Source organism: Euprymna scolopes, chromosome 34 (assembly GCF_053919585.1).
Source record: "Euprymna scolopes isolate OS-2025 chromosome 34, ASM5391958v1, whole genome shotgun sequence".
Taxonomy (NCBI): domain Eukaryota; kingdom Metazoa; phylum Mollusca; class Cephalopoda; order Sepiida; family Sepiolidae; genus Euprymna; species Euprymna scolopes.
This window is the reverse complement of record NC_136515.1, coordinates 55954300-55978049: the sequence shown is the minus strand read 5'-3', so window position 1 is coordinate 55978049 and position 23750 is coordinate 55954300. Positions and strand designations below refer to the sequence as shown.

Below are 23750 nucleotides of genomic sequence, written 5' to 3'. Positions count from 1 at the left end.
TCATATTATAACCCTATGTTTAAATTTATATTATAATCCTTTGTTTAAATTTATATTATAATCCTTAGTTTAAATTATATTATAATCCTTAGTTTAAGTTTATATCAAATTATATTAAATTATAAAATTATAAACAGTTTATATCAAATTATATTAAAATTATATTAACTTATATTATATTATATTATAATCCTTATTTCAAATTATATTAAAACCTTTTGTTTAAATTCATATTATAATCCTTTGTTTAAATTCATATTATAATCCTTTGTTTAAATTTATATTTTATCCCTTTGTTTAAATTCATATTATAATGCTTTGTTTAAATTCATTATAATCCTTTGTTTAAATTCATATTATAATCCTGTGTTTAAATTTATATTATATCCTTTGTTTAAATTCATATTATAACCCTTTGTTTAAATTCATATTATAATCCTTTGTTTAAATTCATATTATAATCCTTTGTTTAAATTCATATTATAATCCTTTGTTTAAATTCATATTATAATCCTTTGTTTAAATTCATATTATAACACTTTGTTTAAATTCATATTATAACACTTTGTTTAAATTCATATTATAACACTTTGTTTAAATTCATATTATAACCCTTTGTTTAAATTCATATTATAATCCTTTGTTTAAATTCATATTATAACACTTTGTTTAAATTCATATTATAATCCTTTGTTTAAATTCATATTATAACACTTTGTTTAAATTCATATTATAACCCTTTGTTTAAATTCATATTATAATCCTTTGTTTAAATTCATATTATAACACTTTGTTTAAATTCATTATAATCCTTTGTTTAAATTCATATTATAATCCTTTGTTTAAATTTATATTTTAACCCTTTGTTTAAATTCATATTATAATACTTTGTTTAAATTCATATTATAACCCTTTGTTTAAATTCATATTATAATCCTTTGTTTAAATTCATATTATAACACTTTGTTTAAATTCATATTATAATCCTTTGTTTTAATTCATATTATAACACTTTGTTTAAATTCATATTATAACCCTTTGTTTTAATTCATATTATAATCCTTTGTTTAAATTCATATTATAACACTTTGTTTAAATTCATTATAATCCTTTGTTTAAATTCATATTATAATCCTTTGTTTAAATTTATATTTTAACCCTTTGTTTAAATTCATATTATAACACTTTGTTTTAATTCATATTATAATCCTTTGTTTAAATTCATATTATAACACTTTGTTTAAATTCATTATAATCCTTTGTTTAAATTCATATTATAACCCTTTGTTTAAAGTCATATTATAACCCTTTGTTTTAATTCATATTATAATCCTTTGTTTAAATTCATATTATAACACTTTGTTTAAATTCATATTATAATCCTTTGTTTAAATTCATATTATAATCCTTTGTTTAAATTTATATTTTAACCCTTTGTTTAAATTCATATTATAACACTTTGTTTAAATTCATATTATAATCCTTTGTTTAAATTCATATTATAACACTTTGTTTAAATTCATTATAATCCTTTGTTTAAATTCATATTATAATGCTTTGTTTAAATTCATATTATAATCCTTTGTTTAAATTCATATTATAATCCTTTGTTTAAATTCATATTATAATCCTTTGTTTAAATTCATATTATAATCCTTTGTTTAAATTCATATTATAACCCTTTGTTTAAATTCATATTATAACACTTTGTTTAAATTCATATTATAATCCTTTGTTTAAATTCATATTATAACACTTTGTTTAAATTCATTATAATCCTTTGTTTAAATTCATATTATAATGCTTTGTTTAAATTCATATTATAATCCTTTGTTTAAATTCATATTATAATCCTTTGTTTAAATTCATATTATAACCCTTTGTTTAAATTCATATTATAACTGTGCCGAATCGTGGTAATTTCCAGGTTTGTATATTAGAAGTTTTTAATTTACTAGGAGAGTTGTACCCCCAAATAAACTCGCGTTGCAGTTAGGTGACAAGGCGGTATTCAACGTGTTGGTCTACTTGTAACCTGCTGCAAGATGCCTTCCTGAACAGGCATGTCAAGCACATGTTTGCCACAGCAAATGGTGACATCTGAAATGTGTGTGTCACGAAGTTGCACCTCATTGATCACCTAAACCTCTTTGTAGCTGGGAATGTCTCAATCCTAATGAGCAAAAATGTATACTCGTATCCGAGTTCTGCCAACGACGATACTCTTAATTTAAATTCATATTTTAACCCTTAGTTTAAATTCATATTATAACCCTTAATTTAAATTCATATTATAACCCTTAATTTGAATATTTATTAAACCCTTGATTTGATTTAATACCACAAGTTACATTGTGAAATATATAATATATAATAATTTATTTTGAATTTATATAATAACCCACAATTTTAATTTATATTATAATCGTTATTTTAAATTTATATTATAACCCTTAATTTAATTTTATATTATAATTGTTAGTTTAACTTTATTTTATAACTCTCAGTTTAAATTTTTATTATAAATCTTTGTTTAAGTTCATATTAAAACCCTTAGTTTAAATCGGATTATTATCTTTTGTTTACATTTATGTTACAACTTATATTTTGAATTTCTATCATAACTCTAGTTTAATTTATATTATAATCATTCGTTTGAATTTCTGCTATCAGCCTTAGTTTGAATTAATATTACAACCATTATTTTTAATTTCTATTATAATCGTTAGTTCAGTTTTGTTTTAAGACAAGGAATATGATTTAGGAGCAACAATCCAAACTGATGGTCAGTAAGTGAAACGTTGGAGATCCCTCAGAAAGAGGAAAGTTTTTCTACTCAATTTGTGGAAATGAAGTAAGGTATTACTTAGTTCCTGTGGTAGAGAGAAAATTAGTTACAAAATCCATTCGTATAATGTATGTCCCCCCCTCCTCCACTAAACTACTCTTACTTTTGACAGCATACATGCACACATCCAAAAATTAAAAGAAAAGCAGATTTATAACTAAATATTTTAAAATTTGAAAAAGAATCGGAATCGGTAATTGTATCAGAATCGAGAATTTAGAACAGAAACAGTAATTGTATCGGAATCGAAAAAAAAATACTGGAATCGTCCCATCACTAATCATGACATTCTTGATCGATTACCATTCCGAAGCATTGCCAAGGCTGCTGCAAGGAAGGTTGGCTCCCTCTACTGTGCTAGAAAACTACTTACGCCTGACAGTATCCTATACCTCCATAAGGCCACCATTCGCCCATGTATGAAGTACTGTTGTCACATCTGGGCTGGTGCATCTGCTGCTTATCTCTCGCTCCTAGACAGGGTTCAAAAGAGAGTCGCCAACCTGATAGGTCCTGAACTGTCATCTAGGCTTCAGCCTCTGTCCCATCGACGAGATGTTGCATCCCTCTGCCTGTTCTACAAATACTTTAATGGTGAATGCTCTGATGAACTGCAAACACTTGTACCTCCCCGACGTAACTACCCCCGACAAACCCGACAAGCTACTAAGTCTCATCCCTTTACAGTAGAGATCCCTAGGGGCAAGAAAGCCTTTTACTCCAATAGTTTCTTCCCCAGAACTGCGGGTCTTTGGAACTCCCTTCCGGGATTCTGCTTTCCCAACTGCACTGATATGCAGAAGTTCAAGTGTAATGTTAACAAACATCTTTCTACTCATCTCCCTTCATAATGAATCCGCTAATTAAGTCACTGATAGTAGCCCCCTGCTTCAAAGTGGCACTGTGCCTTGTTTTGGGTGAAAATTGAATAAAAAAAAAATTTAAAAAATGTAGAACACGATTTCATAATTATGTCTACTTGGTAGTACACATGCGTAGAATCGAATTCTGCAGCAACCAATGTTGGAGGCAAGACATTCAAATTAACTGTGATTATTTTTGGAGGGGGGGGGATATCTTTTTGGAAAATCGTGATAGCACAATTTGACCAAGTTTTCGTTTTGCATTACTCCATATACAGTTTACTATAAATATTGCATAAATGAAGACAAGGAAAGAAGTCTCATTCTAACATTTAAAAAGCAACTTTTTTTCGGTTATCCTCGTTAGTTAGAATGAGGAAACGGGGTGCATAGAGGAAGGGTTTCTGTTTAGAGACATTGATGATTATACAGGAAAAAGATTATGCAGAAAGAGACGCGCGCGTGCGTGTGTTGAAGTCATGGTGCATATGAATGATGGATTATTTGTTTCCTAGAATTTAGTGACAAAAGCGTGCGTCACGAAAGATTGTAGATAGTACTGTAGGATGAGTTTGTGTGTGTACCGCATGTAGAAATCGCCATGTTGGCTTTCTGGTATTCATACTAGCCCAGGGCCAAAGGGCTCTGGCGAAGTCACGCTTCAGCAGAAGGATCTGCTTTCAGCAAGAACCGGGAAGAAAGAGAGAAAGAGAGTGTGTTATCGGTTTAACGTTTTATAAACTTGTCATATGACTGAGAGCTGGCTTCTGATTGGATATGCCAGAAAGGAAGTGTATTTCAAAATCTTTAGCCGTGAGAATTCGCTCCTGCTTGTGTTTGTTGCAATTTTCCTCTGCTACAATATAAACGTCCAAACCTTGTGATCATACTCAGTAAATTATACTAAAAACATTGCAACACCGCTTTGCCGTGAAGTTGTGTCGCATCTAAGTAAGGCATAATACGGGAAACTAATTATTGGTTGGTCTAGTCATGTGACATGGGGGGATTTAAAGTTAAATTTCGCTGACTGAATATATTTTGGTGGTGTTGAATTAAAAAAAAAAAACGAATATGTGTAACTGTTCACTCGGGTGCGACCGGAAGCTGCCGTAACCCACTGAAATATGCTGGGCGCGAATAAAAACAAAATAAATTAATAAATGAATAAAAATTAAAAAAAAAACGCTAGCTAACACGATCAAATAACATTTATCGGATACTTATCACAATTAAAACAAGGAAATGGAAAAGCAACAAAATAAAATAAAATACGTTAAGTTTGATGAATGGTTATTGTTTTATTTTTGTGTAAATAAGTAGAAACATTTTTTTTCGCGTAATTAAAAACTAACACACGTGTTAGGTTTTAAGTTTAAATTAGTTCTACAATCACTACCCCTATATTGACATGTATATGACGTGTGCAAGTATGACAGATATGATAGAATTTGGTATGATGTGACTCTGTTTTGATACTTACCAGTTTGTGTAGCAATGTACTTCGCTTTAAATCCAATATTCTGTCCTTTGTCGTCTGAGTAGAGGGAAATATATATTTTACGGCCAGTGCTCTTAACCGCCGGGAAATCCTGTCCACAGTAAATCCCTATCAAAGGACTATCCTTGCTTCCACCTGAAAGAATACAAAAATATAATATTTCTTGAGGTATTCTTGCAATCAATACTAAAATCTTTGGCATAATGGTATGAGTATTCGCTTATGGGGAAGGCAACCAGAGTTCAATCCTCGCTCAAGTCATTACAAAGATTAAAAAAAAAATGGTACTTGATATCCCTTTAATAAACACTTAGCATTATAAGATGAAGGATCAAGGGTAAGTGGAGAAATCCTGGGGAAGGAGTTGCACCTTCTCCTATATTTCAGTGTAATAATCAATGAAAAGGGAACCTCTTTGTTGATCTTAACTACAGTCGATCAATTTCCTTCTTTTTTTTTTTACTAAAAGCTAATCTATATAAATAAAACAGTAGATGTATGTATGTCTGTGTGAAAATATTTAACCGATAAACTCTTAAAACACTGGTCACATAGCACTAACATTTACAGGAAATAGTAATCACAGATCAAGGATGGTTTATAATTAGTAAAATCTTTTGTTTGGATGGATGAATAACGCGTACAGAAATATGTCAACAAGTTGAAATGCAAAATGTTCATTTCAACTTGCCGACATAGTTTTACTCATGGGAAAATTCAACCATAGCTCGAATTGGTTTAATTTTAAATCTTTCTTATCTATCTGTCGGGTTAGCTTAGACAGTAGGGAACATGGCTGGAGTGTTAAATGTTTTGGTTTTGATTCTAGCTGATGGCACTCAAGTCATTAGCAGTAGAACAACGAAACTTGGCACAGTTATTTAGCCTTTCTGTACATAGGACCCACCCAGAGTTACACATTTCTCCCATCGTTTAATGTAGCTCTGAAGACCGTTTTTTGTAGAACACCCTAGATTGGTCCTCCAATCATGATGTGACTTCTGAAATCGGGGTTGCATCATTTGGGAAACGCTTTTCTTTTCAAGCACAACTTCATGATTAGGAAGAGGTGAAAGTCAGAAGGTGCAAGGTACGGAGAGTAAGGGGGGTGGGGAAACGTTTCCTAGTACCCCATTACTTATTTATGTTTACTAGTATTCATCTGATGATTGTGATTCAACGATTATCCATTGACACGAACTGCACTTAAGGGAACAACGAGGATACTAAAAAGAGCTCTTGGTTGGTTTCAATAAAAAGCAGCAGGGCAATGTTGGCAGCTGGTTTGGCTGCCTCATACCTAGCGTTACAATCTTCAAAGTAAGAAAATTAAAAAAAGGGATGTCCGAAGCCATCGGGTGAGTGAGTCCACTTAATGCCATCTACTAGAAACAGATATGACGTCACATGTCTAGAAGAGACAGGAACGAGAGAGGTACACATCTTAATTTGAAACGCACAAGGTGAAAACTGTGTGTAGAGAATTATCTATTAATTGAGAATAAGTTAAGGGCATTAAATATCCATAGCCTGGAATGCACCGTCTATCAGTAGCAGAAAAGGTAAATTAACATCTCAATAAAAGGGGTTAAAGTAAGTTAACATCTCAATAAAAGGGTTAAAGTAAGTTAATATCTCAATAAAAGGGTTCAAATAAGTTAACATCTCAATAAAAAGGTTAAAATAAGTTAATCTATCTATCTATAAAAACAGAGATGTGTGTGCCACAGACGATTTCTGATTGGTTAATCCAATAATCACATCTCCTAAAAAACTATGGTTCGTACGCTCTTAACTTTACCATAAAATATTATGGCTTTATTTATTGTCCATCTTGGAAGGGTTTAATTTTTTCCTAACTTGTTATTTACAAATTACAAAAGTACGAAACTTACACAATCTAACAATCCAACCTTCGACATCGCGTCTGCCATTCTGGTGCTAGCCGCACACACGTACACACAACACGAAAACAATGTTTTGAAAATCTAGCAAAAATTAATTTTCCTGAAATTTTTCAATATTTAAAAATAAATTATGCCGGCTGATAAAATTTTAAAACTTTTTTTTAAAGCTAGAAAGATAAAATTTAAAAATACTTATTTTTATATATATATATATATATGAAACTAAACTAAAAAAAAAAAAAACGCGCGTTCACTCGTGGTCTTTTCATTTCGGGTTTGTATTACTGTACACATAGATTCGAAAAAGTTATCAAAAAACAAATATATAACAAATAAATGTTATCAAAGGCAAGATAAGTTACTTTTCTACCAAACTGGATATATTTTTCGTGTTTTTATTCAATGTAACATATTTATTCAGCTCGAAAAACGGGTTTGTATTACTGTACACATAGATTCGAAAAAGTTGATAAGATACGAAACAATATGCATAATATAAACACAGCACGAAAAAAAACGTTGTCATCCATTCCCAGCACGCGCGCACACACACACACACACACTCACGTCCACTACCGTCCTTGGCTACGTCACGTTGTTATGGCAACACGATAAACACACAGTAAATTTGATTTTCTTCATTTCTACGCAAATATTACGCAAATATAAATCATATAGAATATCTGTATGAATATAATTACACGTAATAGTTAAATAAAGATGATCATCGTATAAGAGAACCGAAAAAAAAAACTAATAGGGAATTAATTAAAAACGATAAAAAATATGCACATTAGCTAGATCTTTTGTAGATGAATGCAATTCCACGACTCATAAATAACAAAGTTGTATTTTCTTTTTAAATAAATAGAAAAAAGGGGTGTTGATAAGACTATCAATACACACAAAAAAAATATAGATTTATTTTTGGGTAAAGTTCCCCCGGGTTTTCCTTTCACTTCAGTAAATAATGGTCTTTTGTTATATATATGGCGTACTATTATCCTTATACATATGATGTTTATGTTTATATATATATATAAGTGATAGTGTCTGTGTGCGTCTGTGCGTCTGTGTGCATTTCCCTACGCTAAAACTCTGTCAATTTTAAGCCTACAGATTCGAAATTTGATATACAGGGTACTGAGATTTGGGAAAATCGATGTGATAGGTTTTCGACAGAAATTTGGCGATTAAGTGGTCAATATTCAACGGTTTGACCTTTGAGAACTCTACCAAACTCCTCCTACAATTTTGGGTCTAAACACGTGATATTTTAGATATAGATTCCTTGGACATGGATGTAACTTATTAACTTTACTTGATCCCTAAACAATAAATGTTAAGAGGTTATAATAGGGGTCAAAGTTTTAAAAAATTGACCTTTTTTTTTTCTCAGCATACACCTCAAAACACCTGGGCAACGCCGGGCACCGATTGCTAGTATCTCAATAAAAAGGTTAAAATAAGTTAATATCTCAATAAAAGGGTTAAAGTAAGTTAACATCTCAATAAAAGGGTTAAAGTAAGTTAACATCTCAATAAAAGGGTTAAAATAAGTTAACATCTCAATAAAAGGGTTAAAATAAGTTAATATCTCAATAAAAGGGTCCTTTCTTAAAAGTCGAGATTTTTTCTGTATCTTTATGCTGTCATGAAACATCCATTTCAGATGACCCGGTCACGGAAAGAATGGAAAACACAATTTGGTATTGGACTGTGCAGTTATAGTTGTGACCCGCATTTGAGGAGAACAAGATGTGGTTATAAAGCAATATACGTGTTGATTTAATTAATTATTTTTTTTTAAATTTTTTTTACAAAGGGGTTACCACATATCAAGACCCAGAGATAAGGGTTAATGTGCATACTGTAGTCATTGGGTCAGTAGCGTAGTAATCGTTTGTGGTTGAAATTTGGTATAATTAGATTATTTACGGGGATGGTTCAATAAGAATTTGTTTATGTTGAACTTGAAGACGACGATATCAGCAAGAAAGCAGACCCGCAAAACAGAATTCCATAGGCAGTTCTAGGAAAGAAGCTTTGTTCATGGAATCCATGTTTAGGATTAGGCACCAAGACAGAGTGAGGGAATTTATTGATAGTGATTTTGATTAGAGTGTTTTTGTGAAAGATTGGCGAGGGGGAACCATAGATTGGAGCTCAGTCGAACACTTATCATGAAAATAGCAATAGAACAGATACCGGCTTGCAACATCTCTTCTGTGGAAAAGAAGCTACAGAAAAGAGAAAAGGGCATTGCCTACTAGATTACAAAGTCTGTTTTGAACTCTGTCAGAGCAGGATAAGATGGGCTGAGCAGCTCCTGTCCAGATGTGGCAACAGTATTCCATCCTAGGATGTACTTGATTCTTACACAGATAGAGAATTGTATCAGTAGTAAGATATCTACTGGAGCGATAGAATGATCCAACCATTTTTCCAGCAACCTTGGCAACAGATTTGATGTATGTACTCCATTTCAGATCAAGAGTGAAGGTCAGACCAAGAAGCTTGTCTAAACATGGAGTGTTCTCAAAGCAAGAGCCATTCATTTCCATAAGGACAAGATGTGGGTCAGAGTGTTAATGATGAAAAGATAGATGTTTGGTTTAAGATGCATTAAAATTAACCAGTTACCGTTTTCCCCATTACACCACATGCTCAAGATCAGAAAAGGGAGAATCAGAGAGATCTTGGCCATTTTCGGTCTTTGAAGTGTTACTATAGATGGTAGTGTTCTCTGCATAAATGTCTATGAATGATCTAAAAATGTGATTGAGGAGATCATTGATGACGATCAAGAAGCGAGTTGGGCTCAGGATGGAACGTTGAGGGACGCTGATGGAAGATGAGACATCTCCTAAGAAGGGAAGTATATGTAACACACCTCTTTATTTGTTCCACAAATCTTAATGACTTTAGATAGTGCTCAGTATGGATTAATGCATTTGAAGTATATCAACAATAAAACAAAGACTGTTGAACATTCATGACTAAAACTTGATGGACAAGTCAGGCATAGACTAAAGTTTATTTTTACTAAATATAGTTGGATTGTAAAAAGAATTGTGAATTTTATTAACAATTAATTATTAACGATTAATTTTATTAACTAAACACTTAGCATTATAAAGTGAAGAAACAAGGGTAAGTGGAGTAATCCTGGGAAAAGAAGTTGCACCTCCTCGTATATTTCATTGTAATAGTCAGTGAAAAGGGAGCCTCTTGGTTGACATTGAGTACAATCGACCAATTTACATTTTTTTTGCTAAAAAGGGGCTACTGTGAATTAAGGGTTATGCCTATAGGCATGGACCTTAAGTTACAGTAGCCTCGTACGTCTCAGTGGTATGTTGCCTTATTTGGGCTGAATATGAATAAAATAAAAATGTTATTGGACATGTGGCTGAATGGCATTTTCTGTAATTTAACTTAAGGATTTTAATCCATCCCAATAACAAGAGGCTTGTTTCAAACCTGTGAAGTAATGTTTTTTTTGTACCTTTTCTAATTTTAATATTATTCTCTAATTCTCATAAAACAGACAAAAGAAAAGAAAATTTATTTCTGTATTTTTGAGATGAGGAGTAATGATTTGTATTATTTGGATTATTCGGACTACTGTTCGCATCTTGTGTGCTATTCACGCAACGTTTCGGCTGATGTAACCTCTGACCTTCTTCAGATGTATCTTGTCGAACTCAGGAATTTTTCTGTCGATTCTGGGAATCTGTGCAGAATTTAAAACGGAGCCTTTTATTTAATCCACGGGTTAGAATGTTCTCGTTCCGTCAGCCAGTTGAATCCCCTTTTTTTATTTTGTTCTTTAGTCTTCAGATTCCATGGACAACGTTTCTAAAAAAGTTGAATAAAGTTCTAGTTTGATAAATAGACATATGCAAATCTTAGTTGACGGTAACCAAGAAAAAGGGGCCTTAGAAGCCTTGGTACAACTCTGTCAATAGCAATAAGTCTTAATAATTCGCAATTGTATTCTTTGTCCTGCCCATGGCGTAACGGATAAAGTACTAAGTAAAATTCATTTCTAAGTGACACTCTTCTGGAGGTTAAAGGTTCAATCCTTAGCGTGGACAATACAAAGGACAGAATTACAAATTGCGTAAGACTTTTATATGGTCATAGCTGACCGAACAAAGCATGTTACCACTGTGGAGTTCCATTCAAAATTCTGTACAAATTTTGAAGTTCGGCAGAAAGGTTTGCGAGTTCGACAAGATATGCCTGAAGAAAGGTTGGGGGTTACATCGGTTGAAACGTTGTGAGAATAACACTGAAGCTGAAGAACAGGAGTCGGAATAAAGCAAATAATACAAAAGAAAACTTACCATCGTGGACTTGTAGATAATCTTTCGTACAATCGTCCGAAAGCTCAACATCAAAATCTTCAAATTCCATTTGAACAATATTATCGGAATCGGCGGCTGTAATTACCCAATGACACGCGAGGTTACTGAAATTAAAAGAAAAGGACAAAGAAAAAAAATACAAAGTTAATTCTGTCCCTGTTTCCTGCTTCCTTGAATATATTAATACATAGAAGTTTAAATGTATCGTAAACAAACATCTTGCTGCTCAAACAGGCTCCTTCAGTCTTGGACAGACTAAGGATACCAATGAAGGGTTGCCTGTGCGTGAAATTTTTGTGGCAGGAGGTGCACAATCTCCAACCACACCTCTCCTGGGACGACATTGTTAAATACCAGTGGCAAGTGAAGTACAGGACGACTGGAAACAAATGCTGAGATAAGCGGAGAGCACATACAGCATCTGATGTAGATGTTGACATTTTGCATAGAAACTACAGACTTTATGATGGGATCTCGCGTATATCGACAGAAAGCAGATTAAGCTATGAGGTCAGCATTGTCCCCAGTACTGACCAATGTATAACTGGGATACTTTGAAGAGATAGCATTAGGATCCACATCTCTAAAGCCATTAATGTGATTGTGTGAATGACACGTTCATATTCTGGCCTCATCAGGAGGATGTTCAAGCAGTGTTGGAGCATGTAAACTCCATCCGTCCATCTGTACAGTTCAACACAGAAAAAGAACACGCTAACAAATTATTCTTTCTAGATTTATTAATAATTCATGCTGATCAGAGATCCGAATCATCCGTTTATCAAAAGCCAATTTTCACTGAAGAGTATTTCACTTTCAATTCCCACCAGACATTTGTTATATAAAGGACAAATATCTGTGTGTATGTTAGTTTATATTTTCATCTAAAACTTGAAAAATACAAAACAATGACCCACAAAGTTGGTATATTCTTGATTCGTGTTGCCCTGGATGAATAATATGCCAACTTTCACTGAAGAGTATTTTAATTTCAACTTCCACGAGGGATCTATTATAGAAAGGACAAATATCTGTGTGTATGTGAGTTTATATTTTCATCTAAAACTTGAAAAATACAAAACAATGACCCACAAAGCTGGTATATTCTTGATCCGTGTTGCCCTGGATGAATAATATGCCAACATTCACTGAAGAGTATTTTAATTTCAACTTCCACGAGGGATCTATTATAGAAAGGACAAACGTCTGTCTGTATGTAAGTTTGTATTTCTATCTAAAACTTGAAAAATACAAAACAATGACCCACAAAGCTGGTATATTCTTGATCCGTGTTGCCCTGGATGAATAATATGCCAACTTTCACTGAAGAGTATTTTAATTTCAACTTCCACCAGGGATCTATTGTATAAAGGACAAACGTCTGTCTGTATGTAAGTTTGTATTTCCATCTAAAACTTTAAAAAATACAAAACAATGACTTATGAACTTGTGCATCAATCACGTCAGGTGCAATGAGTTCATCTCTGTTCGTCGTCAGGCCATCTCAACATATGCTTAATGGAAAACTTTCAAAATTCATATTAATCTTTACCTGCAAGCATAGGGCCCCAATCTATAACAAATAGGATTATGCCAATCAGTGACGAAAAAATAAAAAATAAGATACGATTGAAAGTAAATATTTACCTAACATACGGTTTTGGATAATAAGGTGATGTAAGCAGCTGCCATTGATATGGATGAGCGGTCAAAGACTCTGGGCTCTTGCAACTGGTCATCCCTAAGGAATTAAATTTAAGAGAAAAAAATGAACAAAGCAATATCAATGTCTGTATTAAAAAAAACAAAAACATTCTGGAACAGGTATTCCTGCTACAGAGTGAACACCCGCACTCCAGATGCCCCTCATTATTATTATTATTATTATTATTATTGTTATTATTGTTATTATATTAATAAACAAAATCAGAATCTATATATTAATGCGATAGTGTGTGTGTTATTTTCTGTGTCACGCTTACATGCAGGTCGTTTAATTGTTATGTACTTCCATTTCTTGTAATAAATAATTTTACTAAGAATTCTTCATAAGTTTTGATTTTGGTTTCAATGATAGCTGATGGCACTCAAGTCATATGGATATATTTTTTTATTTTTGAAATCATAACTTCATAATATATAAAAATCGATAGAACATTAACTCTATAATAATATATACAAAATCTGCAAGAATTACAATATCATATTTAAGTGTACTTTATGACCAGGCTATACCGGGTATTCCTGCTAGCTTGGATAAATACTTTTGCAGTTTTAATAAGAGCTACAATAATATCAGAGCATCTCCATTTACACTGAACATCTACAGAATGTCGACATCAATATATTGTATATGAATTAGTCCCCTGTGGAATTTCCACAGGTCCCACTAGTTAATTACAATCATTTTTGTAATCCATCCATATTTAGTACAAATAAGTTTCAGCCATTGACTGACTTATCCATCAAATTTCAGTCATGAATGTCCAGCAGTCTTTGTTTTACCACTGTTCAATGATAAGCCCTTGTGAATATGATGTTCGAGGCATACACTTAAGCTATTATGTCATATTATAGTTGCTTTTTTATTTATGTATGGGAATGGCTCAAGACAAGGCATGAAGCTACTTGATATAATGAGCTAACAAGAATGAAAGCTGATTATCGCAAAGACAGGAGATGCCTTCATAAGTTTTAGTTTCAGTTTCGATTATAGCTAACTAGCCTGGGTATCCGGCGTTTCCCAGGTGTTTGGAGGTGTGTGTTGAGCCAAAAAAAAATAATAAAAAAGTTGCAGTAAGCAGGTAAGCTCGAACCCGTACTGCGAAGGAGGAAAAGAATATGAAAAAAAAAAAAGTAGCGTCTTTGCTGTTGCGCCTATTTCCAAACCGGAAGTAACGTAGGTTTAAATTAAGGCTAGTCAATCGAAAAGAGGGAATGACTTTCGAAAATATCTGTGAAAAAAGCGACCCCTTTCCTGTAGAAAAATGTCCAGTTGAAGGAGAAGGAATTAATGTTTTTAGCCAATTTTTCGATATTTGTCGTCCGAAGGGGCGAGCTTAAAAACGATACCATTATAGATGACACTCCAATAATCTATGTTTGTTAAAATAATTTTATCAAGAATTCTTCATGAGTCTTGGTTTCGATTTTAGCTGATGGCACCTTTAGTAATCTATTTTTTTTTTTTTTTATAAATAATCTTATCCAGAATTCTTCATAAGTTTTGGTTTCTGTTTCGATTATAGTTGAAGGAAATAAAGTTATATATATATATATATAATTATAAGTTTGGGATTCGGTTTTGATTCAAGCTGATGAACCCAAGTCGTATAGATATATTTTTTATTTTTCTAATCGCAACTTTATAATATATAAAGATCGATAGAACATTAACTCTATAATAATATATACAAAATCTGCAAGAATTACAATATTTGTAAGCGTACTTTACGACCAGGTTATGCCGGGTATTCCTCCTAGCTTAGATAAATACTTTCGCAGTTTTAACAAAAGAGCTACAATAATATCAGAGCATCTCCATTTATGCTGAATATCTACAGAATGCCAACATCAGTATATTGCATATGAATGAGTCCCCCTGTGAGTGTCGTTTAATTGTTATGAACTTCCATTTCTTGTAATAAATAATTTTACCAAAAATTCTTGATAAGTTTTGGTTTCGGTTTCGATTATATCTGATGGTACTCCAGTAATCTGTTTTTTTTTTATAAATAATTTTATCAAGAATTCTTCATAATTTTTGGTTTCGATTTCTATTATTACTGAAGGAACTCAAGTTATACATATATATATATATATATACATATATTTTTTCATAAGTTTTGGTTTCGGTTTTGATTCAAGCTGATGCACCCAAGTGATATGGATATATTTTTTTTATTTTTGAACGCGTAACTTTATAATATATAAAAATCGATAGAACATTAACTCTATATACGAAATCTGCAAGAATTAAAATATCATATTCAAGCATATTTTACGACTGGGCTATGCCGGGGGTCCATGCTAGTTTAGATAAATACTTTTGCAGTTTTAACAAAAAAGGTTCAATAATATCAGAGCGTCTCCATTTATGCTGAACATCTACAGGATGCCAACATCAATATTATTACATATGAATGAGTCCTCTGTGGAATTTCCATAAGCCCCGCTAGTTATTATTATTATTATTATTATTATTATTATTATTATTATTATTATTATTATTATTATTATTCATGAGGAGTTTTTACAGAGACCATCATCAAAGAATTCTCTTTGAAAACAACCTGTGGTGTTTCCCAAGATATCCAGTACTCACTGTCTCTTTCACCTTTTCAACTAGTTTGCGTTACTGCAATAACAGTTTACCATTGATTTCTCGTTGGTAGCAACCATTGGCCTTTACTGGTATTTGGATGGCAGTATCACGAGAAAAATATCATAAATGAACATATACGTTCCTCCCTTATCAAACGAGGAGTTAATGCATGGGAGGTTGTTTCATGACAACGGAATGGATACTGCACTACTCTGCTATTCAAAAATGTGTGTGTGTGTGTGTGTGTTAGTTTTGGGATGATTAATTGGAATCAGTAATCGAAAATTCCAAACTTTTTAAGGTATTGGAAACAATATCAGAAACGGAAAAATTTCTGCCATATTTCTGATGCCAAAAACCGATTCTATTAATTGTTTCTATTTGTTTGTTTTTGTTTAGAAATAAATTTTCCACGAATCATCAAATGAATTAACATTTATTGACTGGCGGGGGTGGGGACATCGGCTTTGTCCAGTCATAAAATACGCTTAAATATGATATTTTAATTAGTCCAGATTTCGTATATATTATTATAGAGTCGTAATTTCAAAAGTAAAAAAAAAAGTTGGGTGCAATCAGCTAGATTGAAACCGAAAGCAAAACTATAGCATTCAAAGCTGGTGACGTTACCACTGTACCAACGTGCCACGCTTATGAACTGATTAAAAATAGACTAACATGAATGTACAAAATGGATAACGATTTTTTCAAATTTGACCCATTTTTGACCCCCCTTAAAACTATTTTTATCGGCTGAAGACCCATAAAAGGACGGTCTGTAAAAAAATTCAATGATTTTAGGCCCTTAGTGCTGCTCTGTGACTTTTGGTTTTGGAGAGTTATAAAATATGGAGGCAGACAGACACACACACACACACACACACACACACACACACACACACACACATATATATATATATATATATATATATATAGAGAGAGAGAGAGAGAGAGAGAAGAGGAGAGAATTGGCAACTTTCTTTATTTCAATCTCACCTGATTTTGACCGATAACGAAACTTGAACCCAGATCCCACCGTTTCATTGTTGCTGCTGAAATACACCAACCCGTAACGTCCAATGTTTTGAATGGCACTTGTGCTTTTCCCGCATCGATGATCGAGCAACTCTCCAGTTTCCCGATTCATACCTGACAACAAACCAAATAAATAAATAAATAAAAAACTTCATCAAAATGAATAATGACTAATTGTAACAGAGCGCTGATGCGTACATGGCGGCTATATGCAAATACAGAGCTATGTGCAAAATGACGTCACGGTAAGGAAAAAGAATAAGGCTTTTAAAAGGAGAGAGGGAACGTTAGAGAAGATAATCACATTCGAGATGTAGATGACATCACAGCCATAACGAGAAGTCACGCATGGCGGGAGAATGAGAAATAAAGGCCTTTCCTTATAACCTGTAACAGGTGTTGGAGCTATTTCATCTTTCCTATTTTTTGTAATCTTAGCGACTGAGTCTACAACGTGTTGGGTCTACATGTGTAAAATATTACGTAGATATGACTTCCTTTGATTTTAAAACTCAATATTATGACCACAAAAGTACATTCAATAATAAGAAACACCGAATGAAAACGGCCCTAGCAAACAAATACTGGGAACTCAAGGAAAACGGACGTTCGCCAGTAATCGAATGGAAAATAGTAAGACAAGCAAGCACATGTAGAGACCAAGACGACCCATGTAGATTATGCCTTCATGAAAAATTTGCTATCCTTTACTTTAAAGAACACCAACATCTATTAAACTGTAGGAGAGAAATAACGAACAACTGTGTTCACAGGATAAAATTTACTCTAGGATAGAGATACAAAATAATTTTAAAACTAACAAAAACAATAAAGAAATAAACATACACACACATAAACTATCACACACACACGCACATATATATATACACACATTATATATATATATATGTATATATATATATAAATATATATTATAAATATATATATATGTCAAGAATTATAAATGTCAGCTAAAAGGAATAAATTATAAGATGGTCAACATAATGAACTTTGGAATATAGTCTTTTGTTATTTATTCACTAGATTGCTCTGTAATTGAGCTTCTTAAATAAGGATTGGTATATATTATAAAGAAATAAAATATATTTCCACACACACACACACACACACGCATATATGCATATATATATATATATATATATATATATATATAATTAAATTGTCTGAAAAATATTCTTCCTCATCGTTTCTTTATATTTCTTGGCTTTTTCTCCTCCTATTTATTCCTTTTGTTAGTCCGAAAATATTTTTTTTTCTTCATTTTCTATTTCTGCTCATTTCTTTGCATTCTTCTTTTTTATTTTCTTACGCCATCAGATTACGTAACAATATGTACATAGCGCAACCTAGATTTGTCCCGTCATACACCCACTGCCTCCGAATATGTCAAGTCCATCCGAAAGACACAGAGGCTTATCGAATCGGGTCACGTTGTCAATTTGTATATATATATATAAATATATATATATATATATATATATATATATATATATATATATATACATATACATATATATATATATATATATATATATATATATATATATATATATATATATATATATATATATATATATACAGTGATGATCATATTTATTGGCACGGTAAAATAAAAGTTAAATTTTGTCTAATAAATTCTAAAAAAAGGATTAAATTAAAGAAAATAACAAAGTATATTATGTATTTTTAACTGGCCTTTCCGATGCAGCAATCGGATTTTAGAAAAAATAAATACCAAAGGAACAACAAACATAATTGCAAAAAACCCTTGTTCAAAATTATTGGCACGATTTATTTAATAATCAATTGTATAGCCTTTGACCTTGATTACCTTCCTCAGTCGCTTTTCATAGTTTACAACCAAGTTGTTGCACTCTTCAGTAGTAATTTTAGCCCACTCTTCCTGACAATAATCCTCCAATTGAATAAGATTCTTAGGCTTCCTTTGCATTACCCTCAATTTTAATGTTCTCCATAAATTTTCAATTGGATTAAGGTCTGGGCTTTGTGATGGCCACTTCAAAACATTAATATGATTGTCCTCAAGCCATTTCTTAGTCAGTTTAGCCGAATGCTTTGGGTCATTATCTTGCATGAACCACCAACGACGACCAAGTGAGAGCTCTTTAGCAGAGTCTTTCAGGTTTTCATCCAATATTTTAACATAATCTTCCTTTTTTATGCTACCTGTGACCTTAACAAGTCGCCCTGGTCCAGAGGCAGCAAAGGATCCCCAAAACATCAAACTGCCTCCACCGTGCTTCACTGTGGGTATGGTGTTCTTAGGCAGGAAAGCTTCACCAGATTTTCTGTAAATATAAGACACTTTATTATGGCCAAATAACTCTATTTTCGTTTCGTCAGTCGATAGAACACGTTTCCAGAATGCAACATCTTTATCAATATGACGTTTTGCAAAGGCTAGCCTTGCTTTCAGGTGCATAGGCTTCAATAAGGGAGTCTTTCTCGGACGACATGCTTTTAAACCAGCTCTCTTCAAAACTCTACCAACTGTATGTCGAGATACTTCACTCCAGAGGTGCTCTGTTCATCAACAATCTCCCCAACAGAGATCCTTGGGTTTTGTTTTACTTGTCGAACAATTTTCCGTTCATCTCTTGGGGAAAGAATCCTTTTTCTCCCTCTACCCTCTAAACTCATAACGTGGCCTTGCGATTTGAACTTGTTTATTATGGCTCTAACAGTGGATTTGGGAAGGTTTAGCTTCTTTGAAATCTTATCATAGCCCTCCCCATTGGTATGGCATGCTACAACAAGCTTCCTGACGTCTTCGCTGTGTTCCTTAGTTTTAACCATGGCGATTGAAAATTATAATTTAGTCACTTATAATAGTTTAAATAAATCGCTATCTAAAAATTATCTGAAAAAAATTATTCACTGAATTAGCGTTAAACAAGCATAATATGGCTATAAAAAAGTTCAGAAAGCACGTAAACCGGAAATTGATTGATATTATACTGATACTAAAAGAAAAACAAAGCCGTGCCAATAATTTTGAACAAGGGTTTTTTGCAATTATGTTTGTTGTTCCTTTGTTATTTATTTTTTCTAAAATCCGATTGCTGCATCGGAAAGGCCAGTTAAAAATACATAATATACTTTGTTATTTTCTTTAATTTAATCCCTTTTTTAGAATTTATTAGACAAAATTTAACTTTTATTTTACCGTGTCAATAAATATGATCATCACTGTATATATATATATATATATATATATATATATATATATATATATATATATATATATATATATATATGTGTGTGTGTGTGTGTGTGTGTAAAAGTGAACTTGTCTGTGTATCTCTCTGTCTGTGTATCTCTCTGTCTGTGTGTGTACATTTCCCTACGCAATAACTCTGTCAATTTTTAGTCTACAGACTCGAAATTTGATATACAGGATACTGAAATTTGGGAAAATCGATGTGATCGGTCAGAAATTTGGCTGTTAAGGGGGTCAAAGTTCAACGATTTGACCTTTGAGAACTCTACCAAACTTCTCCGACAATTTTCAGTCTAAACACTTGAAATTTTATATATAGGTTCCTTGGACATGGATCTAACTTAATAACTTGATTTGAGCCCAAAACAATAAATGTTAAGGGGTCATAATAGGGGTCAAAGTAAAAAAAAATTGATCGCTTTTTTTTTTTTGCTCAACATACACCTCCAAATACCCGGGCAACGTCGGGCACCTATGCTAGTATATATATATATTAGAAGCTATATGCTATATATGTAAATATATATATATATATATATATATATATATATATATATATACATTAGAAGCTATGTATGTAAAACAATTTCTCTCTCTCTCTTTCTCTCTCTATGTATGTGTATATATATGTGTGTGTGTGTGTGTGTGTGTGTGTGTGTGTGTGTGTGTGTAGAAGCTATGTATGTAAACAATTTCTCTCTCTCTCTTTCTCTCTCTATGTATGTGTATATATATGTGTGTGTGTGTGTGTGTGTGTGTGTGTGTGTGTGTGTGTGTGTATAATTCTTAACTTTCATTAAAAACATATCATTATAACCTTATATTTAAACCAAATTCAGATTTATAATTTTATTCTATTTTTTTATTCTCAACCCATATATATTACTTTTCTTATCAAGTAAATATTTTCTTTTTTCTTTTATTTTTTTCCGATACATCTGCCTTACTTAAAAATTGCTAGGTTTATTTATGGTGTCTTTTACATATAAAAAAAACCCCACCCAATACTTTTGCTGATGAGGAGACTTTGTTTAAAAAAAAATATATGTCAAAATTATTGTCCGTGGCTTAATGTCTATCACAATAAAAACATCGTTTCCGAAACGATCGTACAAATGATATTATTGACTTTGTTGTTGTTCCTTCTTATGAAACAGATTTTTAATTTTTAATTTTAATTTGAATTTTAAATTATCAATCACATTACTATATATATATATATATATATATATATATATATATATATATATATATATATATATATATATATATATATATATATATATATATACACGAATTACCATTAGCATATAAGCGACGCTCTTTGTGTAAACAAATCGAGCGGAGGTATTTCGGACGATATCAAAACATCGTTAAAGCAGCCGCCAATAGCGTAATGGTTAGGAGCCTTGACTGCCGTACAAACGGTCGGGTTTCAATCCTGGCTTGAGGTAGTTGCCTGTCTAGCCGCACTGATGAGCTGTGAAACAGCGACACAGTACTGTATGTGGATGACTATATATATATATATATATATATATATATATATATATATATATATATATATATATATATGTAATTAATACGAGAAGTTTGCTAGGTAAATGCAAAAGTAAGCTTCAGTCCAATAAACATATTAATGTGTATATTATCCCAACCAAGCAAATAAAGCTCCATACGACAGTGAGAAGTAAACCTTAATACCATAACTATAAATAAAAACCTAAATCAGAAATATACATGTATAAATTTGTTTTTCGACAGAATAGCTTCAATAAAAAAAAAGGATGGTGAAATATCCTTATTCTGCAGATTTTCAAAGAACGTAATGTTCTTCTCGTCTGATGAGAAGAACGTTACGTTCTTTGAAACTTCGTGGAATAAGGATATTTCACCATCATTTTTTTTTTATTGGAGCTATTCTATCGAAAAACAAATTTGTACATGTATATTTCTAATTTACAGTTTTTATTTATGATATACAGGGTGTCCGTAAAGTTACTATACAGTCTTATTGTTTTATTGTATTATATTTGTATTAATAGTTAATATTTATTTTTACAGGTTTATTTAATCAAGCATGCCACGCAAGCTAACTTTGGAAGAGCGCAAATTTATTGTACTGTTAATATATTACAGGGTGTCTGTATAGTAACTTGTAAGACTGTATAGTAACTTTATGGACACCCTGTATATATATATGTGTGTGTGTATACTTATATACTTATGGTATATATATATGTGTGTGTGTGATATGTATGTGTGTGTGTACTAGCATTCGTGTACCGGCGTTAGTTAGAGGAAAGATGGCACAAAGACAGAACAGATTTGTTAGAAAAGCTCCACACCTTTTAAAAACAAATGAAATTATAATTATGCATTGCATTATCGTACACTGAGCTAATTTTTTTTTTATTTTGTTTTCTGGGAGTGTTAATTGATATCCCTTCTAATAGAAAGGAATTTTCTGTAGCACGTTTATTAACGTATATATATATATAAAAAAAAAGTGCCACCCCTTATAATGGAAACAGAAAATGAAATGTTTCCGAAGAAATATTTTAAGCAATGGAGAAACAATAAACACAAATGTGAGAATTCATGTTAGTTAATTTTTTAAAAACATGTGCATATGAGTAAGGAACGTTTACGAAGATATGTTTCATTCTATCCGGAAACCATCGGTTCTTGTGTTTTTGCAATGCGGGAAAAATCTTTGTAAATTCTTTTTGTTTTGCAGAAGTGATTGGTATGGAAACTCCTACAGCCGCGTTGGTAGCACGTGTAAAGAAGGAGAAAATCCCTAAAGAATAAATGGGAAAAAAGCCGGTGAGTTAGCGTTGTACCCTAACCCTAATCCAACCTCCCACCACCACCACCACCACCACCACCCCCGAAAAAATTGTGCCTGGCCATCCTACCTCCATACAGGAAAGTAATGTAAACAATATTTGCGAAGGAATATTAAAATCAATCATAAAACCATTAATTCTGGTGTTAATTTAATGAAAGAGAAATCCTTCTAGACTGAGTTATTTTGTCATGTTTTTTATATGTTGGTCAATAAGTCAAGAAATCATGACCGCGGATAAATTAAAAAAATCAAGCGTGCTAGTGTTTTTCAATGATTGAGAAATCCTTCTAGACAGAGAATTTTTTTTTTCTTATGAGGTGGTCAGGAAGTTAAGAAATTAAGGTCAGGAAGTTAAGAAATTAAGGTCAGGAAGTTAAGAAATTAAGCCCTAGTCATAAAATGGAATGCAGGCAACAGTAAAACAATGAACATTAGAATCGGTGTGACCATAATTTTGAGGAGAGTAAAATAAATAATAATAGTAATAATAGAATACAGAGAATACGACTAATAAGTATATTACTACTACTACTACTACTACTACTACTACTACTACTACAACCAATTAAGAACGAAGAAATTGGGAAAGTGAAACTCTAACTGAAAGTTAGATTAGTAATAGTGAAATTACTGAAATATGTAAAATAAGATTTTTTTTATTCCAGACATAATTCACTTTCGGTTCCAACAATAGTCCCAGATTTCTTTCTTTTTTTTTTTTTTTTATCAGCTGGGAATGGATGACAGACACTCACCCTCTATCTCATACGTTACAATTGAGAA

General features: G+C 32.1%; 1 protein-coding gene across 1 annotated transcript in view; it reads right to left on the bottom strand.

Moving 5' to 3' along the window:
• The window catches only part of LOC145259209 (cubilin-like), a 217986-nt gene that overhangs the window by 103613 nt on the left and 90623 nt on the right, over positions 1–23750 (bottom strand). Inside the window, exons 5-8 of the mRNA XM_080117044.1 lie at positions 16813–16965; positions 13140–13233; positions 11472–11596; positions 5195–5347 (exon numbers count right to left, since the gene is read on the bottom strand). Coding sequence (XP_079973170.1) covers positions 5195–5347; positions 11472–11596; positions 13140–13233; positions 16813–16965 — 525 coding nt within the window. The remainder of the gene's footprint in view (positions 1–5194; positions 5348–11471; positions 11597–13139; positions 13234–16812; positions 16966–23750) is intronic.